At 43.0% G+C, this 20105-nt stretch overlaps 1 protein-coding gene across 1 annotated transcript; it reads right to left on the bottom strand.

Annotated features, from left to right (window-relative positions):
• Positions 1–510: 510 nt before the first annotated feature.
• On the bottom strand, positions 511–10242 carry TAGAP (T cell activation RhoGTPase activating protein). The gene is made up of 10 exons (XM_032407547.1): positions 10107–10242; positions 9431–9515; positions 9289–9342; positions 8906–8972; positions 7070–7236; positions 6292–6453; positions 5719–5828; positions 4103–4298; positions 3406–3520; positions 511–2789 (listed from the first exon to the last, which is right to left on the bottom strand). The coding sequence occupies exons 2-10, from the start codon at positions 9455–9457 to the stop codon at positions 1516–1518; spliced, it is 2172 nt and encodes a 723-aa protein (XP_032263438.1). The 5' UTR covers positions 9458–9515; positions 10107–10242; the 3' UTR covers positions 511–1515.
• Positions 10243–20105: the final 9863 nt, after the last annotated feature.

The raw sequence follows: 20105 nt of genomic DNA, 5'->3' as shown, positions 1-20105 counted from the left end.
GAAAAGAATAATAGACCTTCACCATCTGGTGGTTGGCCAATGCAAAAATATTTCTTGAACAAATCAAAAACACTCAGTGTTTTATGAAAGAGGTTGATAAAATAAGGAAAATAGAAATCTAGTATCTCCAAGGTACTAGATAAATATCTTAACCATTGAGCATTAAAGTTCCAATATATGACAGATATTTTACCATTATGTTTGTGAATAAGCAACCTGAGCATCATAAAAATATGGTTTGTAAAGGTACTGAAGAGTTTAATTCACTAAACAAGAAATATTATATCACCGTGTATTTGCATACTAAATTTTTTTACCATCTTTTTTTTTTTTTAAGATTTCATTTATTTATTTGAGAGACACAGAGAGAGAGCACGAGAGGTGGGGGGAGGGGCAGAGGGAGAGGGAGAAGCAGACTCCCCGCTGAGCAGGGAGCCTGATGTGGGACTCCATCTCAGGACCCTGGGATCATGACCTGAGCTGAAGGCAGATGCTTAACTGACTGAGCCACCCAGGCACCCCCTGCATTCTAAATTTTCTGGCCTCTGAGTTACTATTGAAAAAATGGCTTCAAGTAGGTACTTTTTATGGATTTGCAAACCACTGGAGAACTGGATTTGTCTTTTCTTTCTAAAGACAAGATCCCAGACTGCCTATTAATCTAGAGTAATGAATATATATTCAATAAATGTTGTTGAATGAACCAACGTGTGAGTGCTTTTCTTGGGTTTCTATAGAATCAAGAGAGAGAAGGCAACATATCAGTAAAGAATAAACATTTTTACTTTGAAACAAGGAAGGCAATTTATTGTAGTGAGATTACATTGAAATTCTATATATGATCCCCAATGCATATAAAGTAATTTCCTGCACACTGTTGGAGAAGACATTACTGAGTCACAAAGAAACTCAAAGTGCTATAAATCAGTTAATATTGATGTATTGCATTTTTACTCATCTATCCAAATTGAAAATGAGATGATTTAAAGGACACATTTAAGTATTTTTCATAAATTTTAACGATGGCTTTTTCATTTCCTGGAGTTTGTAATGCCTTTGATAACTCCAAACACAGAAGTCTATTCCTTGCAGTCTGCTCCTTTTTCTTACCATGGTGAGTAGTTATCACAAAGCTGCTTACTGGAGTAAACTTCTAATAGCTTTAAATGTTTTCCCCTAAATGGAGTTTGTGGAAAATATGAAAAATGGCATGATATTGGAGGTAACAAAAAAATAGAAGAAAAATTATTTTTGAACACTAACCAATAGAAAAGTGCCCCAGGAGGCAGAGAACAGCAGTGCCGTTCTACACTTGCTACATGTTGCACAAGTTCAGGCACACAGACACTACCTGAGTGCGCTTGCATAGCTAGCTCCACTGAGGAGGGCTCTACACAGCTTCTCTAAAGGAGCTTATTCTCGACTTTTTTGAAACCAGAGTCTAAAGCAGTTCTTCGTACAGTCATGCATTTACAGAGATACCACAAGCCATGTCATGGTGTCCGGTCTGCCTTCCTAAATATAGGATTCTTTAGCATAGTGGAGTTGGTCAGCCTCAAAGACCGGCTGACTACATCGCTGCACTAAGTGGTCCAGCTTAGTCTTCTGATTTGACTCAGATATAGTTCTTAGCCGGTACAGCTCTGGTCTCCCTGTGACAGTCACTTGTCCTATCGTTTCAACAGAAGCACGGACAGTCCTGCTCTGTTTCCAACTCTCAGTCCTGGGAGATAGTTTGTGCCTGTCAAGTGGCTCTTGACTGCATATATCTCTTGAATTCCCTCCGTGGTGAAAAGGTAGGAGAGGTGGTAGTTGAGTGCCCCGGCTGAGCATTCTAGCCCTCATGCTGCCAACTGTTTGGCCCCTGTAGGCCGAGAGGTCCAATGCCTGGCACCGAATGGCCTCTTCATAAGATGGTGGACTCCCAGGGCTTCTCTGATCCACTTGCTGGACCACATCCTCGACTGAGAGGGCATAGGATCTGGAGCTAAAGTCTAGAGCTGTTTGGCCCTGGATTTCAGACAAGTTCTCTTGGATGATTCGCCCAGCAAGCTGGCTTTCTTTTTTAAAGCCTTTCTTTACTTGGTCTCTTGTAAAGCCTTTGGATTTCACAGACACACAGCTGGGGGTTTTGGTCAACACTCTTTTGTGAGAGGCAAAAGAGAATGACATGGAATGTTTTTTAATCTCTCTGTTGGGCTTACTTTTCTCTGCCTTTGTGAAAGACTGATGTCTGGTGAAGAAATTTCTTTTGGGACTGGAAGGAGAAGCCACGGGGGAGCTGTCAGAGGAAGCATCCAGAGAGCCACTGGAGGAGGCTTTGGGCGCCAGTCCCCACAGTAACCCCAAACCCTGAGTCGAGTTCCTCACCTTCAGGTCCTGTGGCCTCTGAGTTTTGCCTTCAACTGCAGGAAACACCTCCTCTGGAAATGGGTCTTCAGCTTCCTCACCTTCCAAACAAGCCCCTGCCTGGGCCATGGTGAAGTCATCCTCACTTCGTGTTAGTTTTTGGTGAGTTTTCTGGCTCTCAAGGCTCTCCTGTGAGGATGACATGCTGGGCTCTGAGTAGCTCCTGTCTGGTTCCCTGAGGGAGTTTTTCAGCCTGGCTACAGTGCTGACAATGGGCTCCGGGCTCAACTCCCAAGCGAGCTGCAGGCCTCTGGGCTCCCAGCTGGCAGCCATCTCCAAGGGCACCTGGGGCCGCCTGTTTGGGGATCTGATGGCACCGCTGGATTCCATGTCAGGATCGTTGCTGTCATAGGCTGAGTCATTCTGCAGTGTTGACATGTCTGGAGGAAGTTAAGGGACAGTTGAGTTTCTGGGTCAGTTTCTTTGAGAAATAAACTTTAGTACCATTCACCCTACTTGTATCAAGTATGGCACTAGGTAATCTGGTGAAGCTACTGGGGGCTTGATACGAGAGAAATCTGTCACATTAAAATTTTGTTTCTTTCCTAGTTTGAGGTGCAGAAGAGAAGTAGGAAAAGGAAATACAAGTGAGAGAATGAGAATGAGAAAAGAGACAAAACAACATTTCATTGAACATTTGTTGATCTTAAATTTAAAAATTAATCCTTTGGATGGCTCTTTGATTGGATCCATTCCATTTTAATGGACCCATATCCTATTATGTGGAAACAACCCTCTAGCTAAAGGTAACTTAATAAAATTAGCAATTCTTTATGATTCAGAAAGAAGCTGAAGGAGTGTCAGCTGAATGAGAAGCCTGCAGGAAAATTTGAGAGCAAGTTTCCATGTTAATGGCATCCTATGAATTTGATTTGGTGACTTGTGCAGGTAACTTGTGCTTCAAATGCCAGAGATACTTTACATTACTGGCATGGACTGGCAGACTGGAATGGACGTCCCCCCACAATCATAATCAATCAAGAACACATTCAGTACCTGAACTGTCAGTGTGTTCCAGGGAGTCATCAGAAGCAGTACTGGAATGTGCCGGAATGTTCTCCCCAAATATTTCCAAGCAGTTATCGATGAGGAATTCCACCAATGTTTTAACCTGTGAGGAAAAAGAAGCAAGTTGTCAGCCTAAAGACATCTTTCATTCTTTTAAGGGAAGAGGGGAAGGAATGGGGATATAATGAGGGCCCACTGTTAGGGAGGTGCCAAAATGAGCATATGAGATCTTTATGTTTTTGAAAAGAACATATAGAAAATTGGTAAAAGTCATATATATTGAAGTTATTTTTGGGACATGCATTTTTTGAGAATTATAAAAAAAAAACCCTCTGACTAAAATTTTCACTTAAGTAAGGAGTTTCCCAAACTGATAGTTGGACTGACAGAGTGCAATGCACAAATGAAAAAAAACCCAACCAAACAAAGGGGCTTTTCTATCCTAAGAGACAGTGAGACTTAGTCTTAACAAAGGACACCTTTGAAATCCTATGAGACAGGATTGTTCCATTTCATTAAATGAATAAATCTCAGAGAGCAGAACTATGACAAAAGCATTTTGCATCTCATATTTCACTGTGAGCTTGAGTCAGCCAGAGAGACTCAGGCATTTTATCACTTGGCTTTTTCAAACAAACGGTGAGATCATACATTGGGAGTTTCTCAGACAGAGACTGGAACAAACCTTGTTGTTCAAGTCTTTCTGGGCTTCGAAAGACAGGTGTTGGTCATTCTCTTGGGTCAGCATGTTGGGTCCGACGCAGATAGCTAGATTGCTGGCATCCATCTTATTGATCTCGGAGTTCTTGCTGATCAGGTAGAGCACGGAGATCAGGTGCTTGAGCAGCAGGAGGTTGGGCCGGGGGAGCTTATCTGCAACCCTGGAATGAGGTTCAGGAAAGCTGGTTTTAGACGACTAATGTTCTATCTCAGTTTTAGTGAGGCAAGTTGAAAATTTCTGCTTAACCCAGACTTCCTTCAAAATGAGGAAGGTGCATTTTCATCAGTAAGATTGTGAAATGTTCATTCAGACACTTCCAGTGGCAACTGATGTGGAATGAAACTGGTTAACCACGAGATCTTAAAGACCTAAGACACTGGTTCTTTATAATTAGGACACCGATAACACAGCCCTTTATTATTTGTATAGATCTTACATTGGGAAGCCTTAACTTCTGCAACAAACTCCATAGTTGAATACATTTTGAAAACTGCTTTGTAGAACAATCGTGTAGCCAGGCAGAATGTCTTTCTAACACTGCAAGACTGGTATTTTGGGAGCACGATCATTTGCCTTTCTTGATCTGTGACCATCACACAAAGATGACCCATTTTTATGCCATTCCAAGAAATCTTTATGGAGAAGAAATCAGTTTCTAAGGGCATGTTCATAAATATGGTCAGGTCAGCACTTAAACGGGAACATTGGTACGAAGGATAATAAATGAGATGTGTAAAGCCTCACTTTTTCAAAATCTGCAATGGTGACTTTAATACAGGGACTGTTTTCACTTCTCATAAGAAGTTACTATTATGGAAGAGCTTAGTGTCTTTAAGGAGAAACTTGCGGTAATCTTAGGATTTTCAATTTGGGACAGATACTCTAATGCCTTTAATTCAGTAACTATTTCACTAGAAATATTTAGCTGCGTGGGACAATCATAACAGAGACAGACTCATAACATTTGGCAAAAGTGCTGATATTTTGAAATTAGGGGTTTGAGATTGTCTAGTTGCTAACAGGTTACAGTTTCATTTACAAATGTAATCGTTTTTGTTCTTCGGAATTTGTTTTTATAGAGTTTTCTTTTGGTTAATTAGAAGAATATGAACTATGCTGTGGAATTTTATGATCAAAACAATCCCTTCCAGATTGTTCTCCTGTGCTTTAAGGAATGTTTTATGGGGGAATTTTTGCCTTGCCTGACACAAATCTATTAGGTTAAGGATAACCGCATGTTCCTATACTTGGCCACCTAGCCTGTTTTGAGGCTTCCGTCTATGGTTTTGTCTCATACCTTCTTGAACTACTTATGTTTTAGACTCTTCCATCTCTTGAGGTTTGTGAATATTGAGGTTCACTTTCTACTCTTTGAAAAAGTGCTTCCTTTCCTTTGGCTAAAACTACTTTAAAAGGAATGTCCAGGGTACCTCGTGATTTTTATTCTGGGAGTAGATAAATAATTCCACTCTGATTCCCTAAACACGTCAATGTTCCTGAAACACTCAGAGAACTGTGTGAAGAATCAGAAGATGGAGACCATGTGGGCCTGGCCTCTGGCAATGACTCTGGCCACTTACTGTTTCAGGGCCTCAATTCTGTCCTCTTCATTCTGCCTCTCCAGCGCGTCCATCCACTCCTCAAACAGGTCACATGAAAGTAGCTTCTGTGGGATACTTCTGAGGAAGTCCTGAAGGGTGAAAGGGGGGTGGTTGGGCCTGGTTAGGTTACATCATGCACTGGCGTCTTCATCTTCCCCTTGTCTGGTCCAGCTCAGGGACCCTCTGATCATCCTACCACAGGCTGCGCCCCCTTCCTTCCTGCATTTGAACACTCTAGGGAAATCTCTTGTAGCAACTTCCTGACAATGGACAGAGTGAGGCCATCCTCTGAGGGGCTCCCAGCTTCAGGAGCATGGACTTGGCCTTTTCTCATAAGAATTTGGGGAGAATGTACTGTATCATTTTCTGTTGGAATCTGAGATCGTAGACACAGAGATGTTTATATAAGAAAATAAAAGGCTTCACTAAAAAACTTAAACTCCAAGATCAGTTTACTTTGATTCGTAGGGAGAAGGGCCTGTTTTTTATTCCCAGAGACTTAACGTGTCTGAGCCCATTGGCAGATTTTTGGCAGCAATGCTGTGACCTCACCTTAAAGACCACAGCCAGAAGGTGCACAGGGAGACTTTTCAGATCTACCATGCCTCCCGAGTTGAGCTCCTCCTTGATCTCTTTGCGGGCTTTCTCATTGGCTGCTTTCCTGAAGATCCCTTCCGTGGAAGGTCCTTTAAGGTACAGAATAGTGAGAATATCCTGTAGGAAAGAGATGTAGGAATAGGAAAAGGTTACCCTTACTTTGAATACATGAAACCATGTGAGGCTACTACTACATGAAAAGTCGATGTTTAGGTATTAAAATGGTACATGTGAACAGTAGCAAACTTCACCTGTCATAGATAATCCTCTCCATAAAAGATAGGTCTCTGTGATACCAACATGGTCTTTACAAGAGACCATGACTGCCAGGTTTTCACAGCCCCATTGCTATCAACCTCCTCCCTCCACTCTGCTATTTTTCTAAGAGGAGGTAAGTTGTAAATGCTCTAATTTTGTACATTCTAGAATTATTTCCGGTCTCTCTTCTTTCAAGTCATTCTATATAAACACTGGATTTCTGATCATATACTTTATACCCCATCTCTATCCATTGACTTCTCAGAAGCTACACATCTTTTAGCATTCTTAACTCTACGAAATCAGGAGGATGGAGGGTTGGATTTCTAGAATGTAAGCAGTTAGATAGTCTCCTGACTGCACTCATATGTGGAAACACCATTTCCAAAAGTGGAAAAACCTACAGATTGGCCCCAGCAAGGATTTTTCACATCTGACAAAAACCTGAAGTAGGTTTGCGAGTACATGCACCTACCTGAATGGGTCTGGGGAGTGTGTCATCCTCACCACAGATGATTGACAAGCGCTGATCAAATAGTGATGTTTTTAATTCAGGTTCTGAAGCCCCAGAAAAATCTGACACAGCAGAATGCCTTCTCATGAGAAAGGGCCAGGACAGCACCTTCTTTCTTTTCTTAATTTCTATAGCCAGGAAAACAAGGCAAAGAGAAAAATTAGATTCATAATTGTTAAATTATTAAATAATTATTAAAGATCCATATAAGACCATGGATATTGTCAGCCACATAATGTCATCTATGGTATGCCACGGGGGTGGGGGTGGGGAACAATTTTGAAAAACTGAGAAAGCAAAGGGCATGAATTTTAATCTAGAAAAATGAACCCACAAAGCAAACACATCGTTACCAGAGCAACCAGCCCCTAAATATCAACACCCAGGTTCCTCAAAGTCTCCACCTTTCCTGTTTTTACTCTTCACTGGCTGTTTGCTACAGAAAATCAGCAAAACTAGCCGAGCAGATCACAAACAACCATCTTCATATATTGACCTTAATAACTATGGTGGGTTTTTCTGATGCGAAATAGATTATTTTAATTTTCTCCTTTGACTGGCAGAGGAAACAAAACTTAAAAGGAGAGGAAGTGACTTGCTCAAGATCTTCTTTTTTTAAACTGGAGTTTAGTTGACATAGAATGTTACATTAGTTTCAGTCACGATGGGAGACAATATGGAGTTTCCTCAAAAAATTAAAACAGAAATACCATATGATCCAGTCATTAAACTAGGTTTTACCCAAAGAAAAAGAAAACATTGATTCAACAAGATTATGCACACCACTATGTTTATTGCAGCATTATTTACAATAGCCAAGAAATGGAAGCAACCAAAATGTCCATTGATTGATCTATAAATACAGCGGAATATTACTGAGCCATAAAAAAGATTGGAATCTTGGTCAAGATCATTTTGAATGCCCTTAGCGGGGCGGGCCAGTACACCTCCGCAGCCACACTAGCATCAACCAGCCACTAGAGGGGGCTACAGCAGTCTGCAGTTCCCTTCAGGATTCCCCCAGCGCCCCCCGCCCAGGGTGGGGGTTGCTTGAGGACAAGGGCTGGCACAAATTGCCTCAGAAAGGCTTGAACCTAGACTAGGCAGTTGGGAATTATCACGAAAACATTAGTGAGATGTTCTGTCTTTGCAAAATCCTGAAGACGTGTGTGCAATGGATATCGCATCTCACGCATTTCTTTCTTTCTATTCTCCCTCATTTTCCTTCTCTTGTTTTCCCCTACATATAAAAGCTCTATTTTCTAATGCACTGCAGTAGGTTTCCACACTGGCAAGTGGAAGAGGATGGCTGGAGAGGTGGCTTGTCCCTTACAGTTGAGGAGAACTGGGTCGCGGTTATGTAATACAAAACACATCATGAAAACAGTGAAGAGTGAATGGTGGGTTCCTGGGAATTGGAGATCAGCACCAATTGCTTCATGGGTTCTTACATTCATTCTTCATTAGAGAAGGAAGAAAAGGGAAAAGGAATCATCTGTTTTTCATATGTATGCCTGCTTTAGTTGTCAAAACAGAAGTGGCTAGGAGATCTGACCCCACTAAAATTACTCCTCGGAGAGCTGGGGCCTTGGCTGTAGGAAGGATCTTTCCTGTCAGAGTGCTCTGATGCTCTAGTGAGCTGGAGTCTGCTGGCCATTTAAGTGTTAATGTTCTGCGGTCTTTAGAAGAACACTTAAAAAAAGAAATTCCTAGTAGGGTAAAGTACTGTGGTTTTGCAAACCAAGAACATTTGTTGTGAGCACTTACATAAAAGACCAGTATGTTTTCAAAACTCACCAATTAGCTGGCAAATATTATCTTCACTCTCACATGATGCCAACAGAGGATGTTCCTTGATATCGTCCTAAAAATATATTTATTTTTGTTAAAAATGACTGAAGAGATCTATCCAGTCTTTCCCCACAAAATACATGGACAACATTTTATTCATATTAAAAATTAGTCAGTAAAGTCCAGTGATCTTTTTCTAGCTTCTAGAATCAGTAATAAAGTCTTGATTGTCATCATATAAGGTCCCAATTAATGTATTTAATTAACTACATTTAGGATGTTAGTTTTCTACTCTGATAATTATACAATCCAAACAACACTCCATAAAAACAGAAAGTTTTCCATGTTCTCACAGTGCAGATGAAAAGTTTTAAAAATTGCTCTCTTACCTCTGACTGACATTCGATCAATGTCTCCATATTATTGGCATTTAGTGTTTTTGACTGAAAGAGAAAAAATTAAATTAGGTAAAGATCGTTTGGCTATTACCTCTGGAAAATATGAATCAAGAAATATAAGAGGGGTACTTACAGCATTGCAGCTGCTTATCAACTTCATTAGATTTTGGGCTGACTGTCCAGGGATGAATTTTGCTCCCGTGTGGGCTTAGCTCTGCCTGTGAGAAATCATATGGGAGAGAGTGAGGAGGGAGACACATGATAAGTTGGCCAATTTTGGTGCCGAAACACAAAATCTGAAACTATTAGACAGAAAAGTTTTCATTTGAAGTCTGTGATATGTTTCCAGATGTCTCCGGCTATTAAGGATGCACCTGAACACACTTATTTCTAAATTTTTTAAACCTGATATCTTTACCATGCCAAACTTTGTTATTCATTTATTCCATTCCCACCAAGAGATAATCTAACAATCATATGATAACTAACGTTTTTTTGGGGGGGAGGAGCTCACGTTGTCAGGTACTGTATTATGTGCTCTGCATGGATTAGCTCCTTTAACCCCCAGAGGAAAAAACTTATTCCCAGGATGCTACTTGCAGTAAACATAAAACAAAGTTAACGTTGACAGAATTCTTATACTGAAAGAGTGCAGGCTTCACACTGAAGGAAAGCTTTCAGTGCTCAGCGTCTTTAACATTATTTGCTGCATGTTTTGGGGTACAGCTGTTTTCTGTTGGAGGTGCTCTCAAAGACCAGTGATTTGCCAGCTAGCTAATTTTCCAGTTATGTTAATTTATGGTACTCACCCTCGGAGGGCCTCCAGCCAGAGTTTTCTTATCTCCGGGGAACGGTGCAGAATGGGAGAAACAGCATAACACTCTGCTCCTACTAATCCACCGATAGAGAGAGGAAGACTGAACTGCTCTAACTTCACGTGTTCTGCATTATAAACGAGAGGGGGCGGGCAGGTGGAAATTCAGAATATTACTGAGACCGGAAAGAACATCATGGGTTGTCACCCAGACATAGCTAGACAGACACTGTGGAGAGCTCTCACTTCCTCATTCCTTTTAGGGCAGCTCTGGTTCTTTTTCTTCTTCTAACACTTCAAAGTAAAAAAAAAAAAAAAAAAATCTATAAACTAGTAAGGGTGGAAAAGATGACATATGGCCCATAGGTGAAGGCTCTGATTAATGTCACAGGTGGGATGTGTGAATAAGAAATTGTGTTATTCTGTGATAAACATAATTTTATTTTGTAAAGTGGTGATTTCAGGTGCCCTTATTTTCTATCCTGTTTGGGTGCTGTCTCCCCTCCCACCCACCATCCACTCCGTTCATCAGTCACCATACATTGCCTGGCAACCCTCTGGGTGCAGGATGCTCTTCCTCTAAGGAGTCCCAGACACACTGCCTCGTTTGAGAAATGGTCACCATCAGTTTCCTGTGGAATTAGGAAGAGTCCTCTAAAGTCAGCTGCCAAGATATAACCCCCTTCTCCTTTCTCTAACTCCTAGTTAAAATTGTTAATACTTAATTTGTAGTTTGACCATCTCTAGTCCTGACATGGAAGGAAAACCAAAAATTCCTTTAAAAAAAAAAGATTTTATTTATTTATTTGAGAGAGAGTGAGAGAGAGAGAGCACAAGCAGGGGGAGGAGGTGCAGAGGGGCAGAGGGAGAGGGAGAAGCAGACTCCCTGCTGAGCAGGGAGCCCGACGTGGGGCTCGATCCCAAAGTCCTGGGATCTGACCTGAGCTGAAGGCAGACACTTAACCCACTGAGCCTCCCGGGCACCCACCAAAATTCCTTCGATCAGACCAATTTCAAGTAGAAAGGAGATGGTGAATTTCATCTGTGGATCTTTCCTTCTGGATAAGAGAAAATCTCTGGTCTTTTCTGTGGCTAAAAGGCTATATATAAAATGACTAGAGTACCTGAGGAGCAGAATGTGGCATCCATTGTGACATCTTCACACAGTGGAGTGTTGCATAACACTGAGACTGTGTGGTCTATAACTACATCCAACAGTGTGGCTGGGTCTCACCATATAACGTTGAGCTAAAGAAGCCAGACACAAAAGAGTATACCTTGCATGCAAAGCAAAGTCATCCATGCTGTTAGGAGCCAATCTGTGCCATTATACCAGTATCCTCGGGGTGGGTAGTGACCACCAGGGGCCAGAGAGGGCTTCGTGATGCTCCATCTCTTGATCTGGGCGCTGATCATCTCAAGTTCATATTTCTGCATATGTGTTATTCTTCGACAAAAAATTAAAACTACCTTGTCTTAATTCATCATCAGAAGGCTTTAATTCCAAGACTTTCTCAGATTGATAGCTCTGTTGTCTCTATACCGAAAGGAATACTGATTAGGTGTTCTTCGGGAACCTGGAGCACAGAGCAGTTCAAATTTGCCCCCTAACTCAGTGTTTCGGTGGGCGGCGTTCAGGTCTCCAGCTGGAGGCTCCCTCTCTGAAAACTGCCACACAGCCGGAATTTCTAGCTGTGTCCCCGCAGAGTCTGTGCACGTTACTGCCTTTCATCCTCTCTCCTGCCTTTACGAACCTTCAGAATGACTCATGGACTTTTTTTTTTATTACCAAAAAGGTCATATATGCTGTTCCTAGCCTAGAGACAAGCAGGTAGTAGGTACTCAGGAAATAATTTCTGAACAAATACATTTACATATAAAATAGTCCTTCTTTACACTAATATGTATTTCATGAACTTTTTTTCATTTGGCATACTTTTTGGGGTTTTCTAAGAAATTTCATGTTGGCATTGCTTTAACTAATGCATCAGTCCTCAATCTAAATATTTCAAATGAAGACCATATTTTTTTCTTCTTTCTGTTATGCACTATACCCCACAATACACATTCTATAGTGGTTTAAAAACTGTTTTTGTTTCTGTTTGGCCATGCAATTCTATATTCAAAGGAAGATGAACCCAGAATCCTGATGCGTAAAATGTAAAAGAACAATTTTTAAGGGGCGTCTGGGTGGCTCAATTGGTTAAGCATCCGATTCTTGATTTTGGTTCAGGTCATGATCTGAGGGGTCGTGGGAATAAACCCCACTTGGGCTCTGCACCCGTGGGGAGTCTGCTGGAGTCCCTCTAATGACACAAATGCCATCAAAATATGGCAACGGAGAAAAATGAGGAAGTTCGTTGGACAGAAGAAAAGTGCTATTTCCCTTTGGATATGTAATCCCAAAGCTTTTTGAATTTTAAAAAAAAATCTTTATTCAACTTTTAACCCTCACCAATGGGCCCTGGAAAACATTTTTTTTAAACTAATCTATACCCAACATGGGGCTCAAACTCATGACCCCAAGATCAAGAGTCGCACGCTCCACCAACTGAGCCAGCCAGGCACCCCCCTAGAACTTTGTGAATTTTTAAGTGAGATTTAGTTTTTGCTGGGGTATTATTTTTTTTATTATGTAGAGAATCATGTTTATAAATTTATTATGAAATATACTAAGAATTAGACCTAACTAAACATGTATATTTCAGTAACAACTCTTGAAAGAGGAATAACGGTTTATATGTCTGTTAATGCTATTGTGGTGACTTTGGACATTTATAAAGAAGAAGTGATTAAAATGCAAATGCTATAAATTACATTGGGTATAAAATTTCCTGTAACCTAGTTTAATGTTCTTCTTCCTCTCTCCTCCTCCCCTTCTTCTTCCTCTTCTTATTCTGGGACTGAATTATGGGACTAGACGTGGACATTTGTTGACATTGAATTTCAGGGCTGAATAGGGTTTAAGTGAGCAACTAATTTAAAGTCCTGTCCCTCTTTTGATTTTTTTACCTCTGCGGCACCCCACCAAATTGTCTCTTTATGGTTGTTCTCGAAGTTCTCCCGTGCTAAGGGAATAAGCTCTTCTCTATTCTGGCAGAAGCCTTCTGCATATGTCAGAGGGGAGCCCACCTTCCAAAAACTCTCCTGTCTTAAATCCCATCCCATTCTGAGAGAGAGTTTTCAGCTTCCTCTGCTCAGCCCCTGCCACCCCCACCTACCGCCCCAAGCATACAAGCCTCTCTTTTTGAAATGAAATGACCCCCAAGCCTTCATTGTCCCAGTAGGAAATGTTCTTTTTAAACATCGCCTTGGTTTTGGGCATCCATCCTTAGCTCTGCATTCTGGGGTGTGAGACCTACTTATTTAATACCTATTATGTGCTGTATACTCTGCAGTATTTTCAAGTATCTTATCTCACGTAATGACTGAAACAATGCTCTGAGTATGTCATTCTCTGAGGCTTACATATGAAATAGCTGGGGCTCCACAGATCAGTTAGCTCTCCCAAGGTCATGCCGCTGGGTTTGAACCTGCTCTTTCCAGCTTCTCTCAAGGATAATCCTTGAAGGGATTCATTTATAAATGGAAATAAGATGTCTAGACCTATTCTATCCATTTATGCCAGATGAGTCCTGGTGAATCCTTCTAGGGAACTCTTTTTACCTAGCACGAAGAGTCAGATTTGGGCCTTGTCCTGAAACTTCAACTCTCCTTCCATTAGTTTCTTTCTTTCTTTCTTTTTTTTTAAAATATATATATATTTTTATTCATTAGAGAGAGAGAGAGAGCATGATCAGGGGGAGGAGCAGAGGCAGAGGGAGAAGCAGACTCCATGCTGAGCCGGGAGCCCAATGCGCGACTCGATCCCAGGATCCTGGGATCATGACCTGAGCCGAAGGCAGACGCTTAACCAACTGAGCCACCCAGGCACCCCTCCTTCTATTAGTTTCTTTAATAATCATAAAGAGAATGCAGTTCACATCATCTTAAAAAATATATAGCACTGAAGGTTCAGTGACATGCAGAAACTCTTATATCGACAGATTAGAATTTTCCACTTGTCTGTAATTCTTCCATCAACCTACCATGCCCCACTTCAGCGAAGAAGGAGGTACTGAGCTATCTGGGGTGGAAGTTAGTCATAAACAAGGCAATAGAAATGTGTGTCAGGGCCCCCAGTGTTTTCTAAGGCAGGAATATCTTTTTCTTGTAGGCTAGATTGTTGATAGGGGACCCCAAAGTGAGGTGTTCTTGGTGCCTCTCGGAGATGTTGACAGTCACCATCTAATTAACAGATGTGTTTGTGACTGATGGAAAGTCACCATGAGCAGTTGGTCCAGGTGGCGGGTGGAGGAGATGTTCTCCTATCTTTAGTGCCGGCCTGTCCCGCACATGGTTCCTGCGGTGGAGATAGAGTGGGAGGGGCAGTTCCTGCCGTGCTGAGTCCAAAAATCTCAGAGTAAGTTTGATGGCAGTTTTCCCAGCCATAGGAGAAACATTTGTAAATACAGTGTGAAATGTGGGGGCAGGCATATATATATATATATATATATATATATACACACACACAAAAAGATGGAAGGATTAGCTTCACTCTCTCCATAGTCTTGCCCCAATTTCCTTAGAAAAGCAAGCTCTTATCCTGTGTGACAAGAGTTTTCAGAACAGGGAAAGGGACTTAAGTGGCTTTTGCTAGCAAGCAGAAATCGACAAGACTGCCGCTTCTTACCCCAGGACTTTTATCAGCTCCTGATCACAACCGATTTTTCTCCAAGAACTGGCTTTGTTTTTACTGTGGCGACTGTCTAGACAGAAACCCTGCGTCGGGGACTGTGATTCCTGTGCTGAGTGAGCTCAGTTACCACTTCAGTCCTGACCGCTGTGTGTGCGGTGTTACCCACCTTACCTGTCGGACGCCAACTCCAGAACCAGTCTCTTCATTCCCAGCTCGCTTTCCCCTCTAACCCCTTGACCGTCCAGTGGCCCGGAGCCCCACATTCCTTAATTACAGTGATAACAACTATCTCCTGCAAAGAGGATGGTTTTCCCGAAGAGGTCACAGTTTCCTAGAGGACTTCTACATCAGCCACTGCCTGGCTGCCTAATGATTGATTAATACATTGATCTTCCAGAAAGTTCTCCAAGTTACCAAAAAAAAAAATTTTAAAAGCTATCCAGCCTTTTCGCTGATCATGCCTCCTCCTCTCTCCCCGACTTGTGTTTTGGTCATTCCCTAAAAGTGCACTCTTGCTTCTCCAGGCCTGTGAGGAAGCCGTTCCCCGCCTGGAATGCTGTTCACCACACATTTGTCTTTCAGAGTAGCCACCTTTTCCTCCCGCTGAGCCCTTTTCAAGTCCCCTCTTCTCTGAGAGCACTGCACAGACTCTTCCAGAAGGAATTAGGCTCCCTTTCCCAGTTCTCCAACAGCAGCTCACTGGGTGGCTCCAGAAAGCAGGGGCCGATTTTTCGCTCTTGTCCTTACGAGCGCCTTCACAGTACTCTGCTCGGAGCTGGTATTTATTCCTTCCTATACTTTGATTCTTTGCCACATGAAAATTGTGTTGTTAAATGAAGCACTTGATTTCACTGTGTGTTTACTGGTATCGCAGTGTTACTTAGCCTCTCTGACTCCTTGCCTCCTGGAGAAAGACCTTCTCTTTGTCGGGATGGAACAGTGACTGTGCACATTAGCTGTGATTAAAGTGAGGAGGACATGTCCCTGCAGGCCCTGTCCTGGGGACCAGCAGGCTTACGTGATGCCAGTACTTTGGACTTAGGCCCCTGGGCCTCTGGGATGGCGACTTCTGTCGATGAGCTTGGAGGGCAGTCATGACTGACTGTCCCTCGGTCCCTCCACGGACCAAAGCTTTCCCTTCTCGGAGGAGGAACTCCCCGGATGGGCCCATCCTGGATCCTCTAGCTCCCTCTGCCCCAGGTGCCTCAGACGGAGGGCAGGTGGGGACTCAGTCCGGCCTAGAGTAAATCTAGTCCGTGTCCTTAAAGGTTATTTCTTTTCCTGGAAAAGAGCTGTCCTCCAGTCAAATTTTAACTCATGCTGTTGCATGAGGGTTATCTGGATGTCTCTGAGGTTTGCTGGGACCACAGTGTCCCTGAAATATTACAGAGTGTCTTTGTGTCTTGCAGAATTATTTGCTGTACCTGCAAATGCCTGCATTTCTGTGGTGGATTCACATGTTTTAAATTTGCCTCTGAGATCTTTATGATAATAATTCATCTCTGCATTGGAAGACAAATACAGCCTCAGCATAAAATCATGTTCGAAGAACACTCTGTGTTTTCAGAAAGCTGGCTCAAAAAATAAGAAAGGCTAGAACAAAATGTTCTTTTTAAACTGCCTTCCTCACTTATTGAGATCAAGATGAAGAATTAGAAATAAAATATTCTGAGATTAGGAGATTGTAATCTGTGAATTGCTGGTGATACAAAATACCATAGTGTCACGGGTAATGCTCCAACTTGCTTGCATGTATCACTTGAAGAACTAATGAGTCCTTCCCTTCTGATGATATTTTGGCTCGAAAAATTACACAAAGAAAACGCAACGTCAAAAAGGGTATGTCAGCAATGCTGAACATCACTAAACTAAGATATAACCCAACCGATTTGCTGTTGAAGAGAAAAAGAGAAACTTATGAAAAATGAGGTTTCTTTGTTAGCAGCCCACAAAATTCATGCGCAGCCTTTGTCAAAAATCTGGACAAGAAAAGTAGAAATGATGGGAAATGTTTAGTTAGCCTTATCCTCTCAAAATGTTTTTTAAAGAGATATTTAGTTTACTTTCTTTTTTTTTAAATTTAGCTCTTTTTCCATTTGTCATATGAAAAAAAAAATTACCCAGAGCTTTTACCTCCCTGTTTAAATTTTAAAAACAGAAGACTATTTGTCATTTTGAATGCGTGTGGTCCCTTTCTCAGATACTGTGCCTTATTTGGCGTCTCCCGAGAAAATGTCCCAGTAATGGCCTCCGAAGGCAGCTCTGGCTCGGGGGGCTGGGGTTCAGGGAGGGGTGGCCGGAGACAGATGGGGGGTGTGGCCAGCATCCATGCAGCTCCCACCTGGGGAGATGGGGGAAGGGGTCTCCATCGAAACCACAACCTGGCCTGAATGCAATTGTGCAGACTGGTTCCGACTTCTAGTCTGGGACCGGTCCCGGGGTGTTGAAGAAAACATCGTGTGATCCAGGTGAGAAGACTTTGCACGGAGGGGGCAAGGTTAAGCCTGATGATTCTGTTGATCCTGATACAGCTTCCCTAGAGGAAGGCAGGGGAGTGAAAATGAACAGAGCGCAGCCACATTTACGCTAGGCCACGGAAAGATGTCTTGTCATCTGTGTACCCAGTTATATTCACAACTGCTCGGCCCTCTTCTTCGGGGGCTGGAGAGAAAGGACCAGGCCCCTGCGGGGCTCTATTTTCAAACATTCTTGCATCTTTCCTCAATGTTATCCACGTGGACTGCAAAACTGAGCCCGCTGATGCCCTTTCCCTGAGATGTAGCCTTCGTGAGATCTTCAGGAAATCCTCAAGGACGATCCTTTTTCAGATGTGCAGTACGGTGGCGCTCAACCTTGAGCACCCTTTAGCATCCCCTGGGGACTCAGGGAAACACAGACTGTGGGCCTCACCCCCAGAGCGTCGCATTGAGCAGGTCTGGGAGAGGCCTGAAGGGTGTATTCCTAACGAGGTCCTGGCGATGCTGCGGCAGCCTCGGGACGGAATACACAGTGAGCACATTGGCCTCCTGCTCGCCCGGAGCACCAGAGTGCCTGACTGCGTGGCATTTTTATAATCACTGGGTTATTCCACAATTCTAGTACTTTGCTGGCTTTCACTCCTATGTCTTGGCCCTGAAATTAGCCCGCAGGCCCTTCCAATGGAGAAATGCACACTGACACCGAGGCAGGCCCCTGGGGCCCACCCAGCAGGAAGGGCACGAATGTTCATTTTTAAGAATGAGTAAAATGGCGGGTTCCCCAGCAGAAGTTATACTTCTGCTTTTATCAGATATTTCGACACATTTCTCCTCCGATTGCTCTGCTCAATGCTGGTTTGTTTGGTTTTTTTAAAGATATTTTTTAAGTAATCTCTACGCCCAACATGGGGCTCAAACTCACAATACCGAGACCAAGAGTCACACGCTCCGGGGACTGAGCCAGCCAGGTACCCCTCAACGCTGTTTTTTATCAGAAAAAAGTTGGGGACCGTTCCAAAGGAATGGTGCAAACTTTCACGTTCAGGATCATTCCAAGCACCTTTACTAGGTAGACAAAGGCAGCTAAGGCATCTATAGCTGGACTCAGAGTCCAAGATCTAACTATACAGAAGCTTTGCTAGCTTTATTTTTTTTCAAATAAATGTGGTATTCCCCTGTTGGTGACTCACTTCCAGCGGCCCTGGGTTAAGGAAACCAAATGGACCACAAGACACTCTAGCTTGCTCTGAAACTTAGAGTCGGCTGTTTGCCCACAGGGTGTCTTATTCCTCAATAAGAGAGCTCAGTTCTCCACAAAATATACCCTTCTGCAAATCCCTAAACACTTGAAAGCAAGCTTCCTTTATCACCATCTACCAGAACATGCCTTGTGTGTGTGTGTAACATTATCCTTCTACTTACACATCACAAATGACCAGGTAAATAGAATCAATAAGCATTGGCTGAATCTTTCTTGCCAACTGAGACAGGGCAGTTTCAAGTTTAAACACCAGTCCTTGGCACACTTGGATACACGTTAGAATCCCCTAGGGAGCTTTTAAAAATCCCCAATCCCCAGGCCACACTCTATACCAGTGAAATTGTAATTTCGGGAGACGGGACCCAGACAGACATCAGTATTTTTAAAAACTCTCCAGAGAATTCCAACATGCAGCCAAATGTGAGAAGCAGTGATGTCAGCAACAGCTTTCTGGGTGAACCCATCTGTTGATTCTCTAACTGGATTCTTTCCTGCAGCTGTGGGCACCGGGCCATCTTGGATGCAGCAGGTTCATTCTTGACCAGGAAGGAAGACTGGGCCTCAATTTCCCTCCACAGAAGAGCACCAGCTCGGGACAACCGTTTCCCTGACTCACCCCTTTATGCTCACCAAGTGAGAAAGTGGGGTGACTTTGCATCTGCTGCGATCTTGTGGTTGATTCAGTGTGGCTATAAATTCTCTGCAGCTGCTCCCATGAAGAGATGGAGTCTACTTCCCCACTCCATGAAACTGGGCTGGTTTCATGACTTGCTTTGACCAGTAGATTGTAGCAAAAGAGATGTCACGTGAGTTCTGGAGCCTGGGCCTCCACCTTGCCCTCCTGAATGTGGCCCTGAGAAGCCTGCATGGGAAACTAGCATATCCTCCTTGAGGAGGAGAGGCCAGGCTCCCCCGGCCGCAGCCGACACCACCCCCAGACCTCAGTGACTCTCCAGCAGAACGTTGTCATTTGAGCGAGCCCTGTGAAGCCAGCAGAGGAGTGCAGCCCAGCCATCCACAGGATCAGGGAACATTGGAAATTGCTGTGGTTTTGAGAGACAGAGTTTTGGGGTGGTGGTTACTCAGGAATAGAGGCCTGAAACAAATAGTGACTTCGTACATCCTTCTCATGACTTTGTACCTGTGCCACGAGGACAGCTGTGCATTGCCCTGCAAGTACTGATTTTAAAATGCACTGATTTAATCTCTTTCTTGGTGGGAGTCTTTATTTTAAAGCAGCTCCATGATGATACGGTATTTCTCACCATGAGCCCCTGATGCATTTTTCAGTGTGTTCATGCTAATATGATTTAAAATAGACTGTAGAGGTGGTGCCTGGGTGGCTCAGTCATTAAGCATCTGCCTTCTGCTCAGGTCATGGTCCCAGGGTCCTGGGATCGAGCCCCACATCGGGCTCCGCGGGGAGCCTGCTTCTCCCTCCCCCTCTCCCCGGCTTGTGTTCCCTCTCTCGCTGTGTCTCTCTCTGTCGAATAAATAAATGAAATCTTTAAAAAAAAT

The sequence above is a fragment of the Phoca vitulina genome, unplaced genomic scaffold (genome assembly GCF_004348235.1).
Source record: "Phoca vitulina isolate PV1807 unplaced genomic scaffold, GSC_HSeal_1.0 scaffold9, whole genome shotgun sequence".
NCBI lineage: Eukaryota > Metazoa > Chordata > Mammalia > Carnivora > Phocidae > Phoca > Phoca vitulina.
The sequence above is the reverse complement of the archived record's forward strand: the minus strand, read 5'-3'. Positions and strand labels throughout refer to the sequence as shown.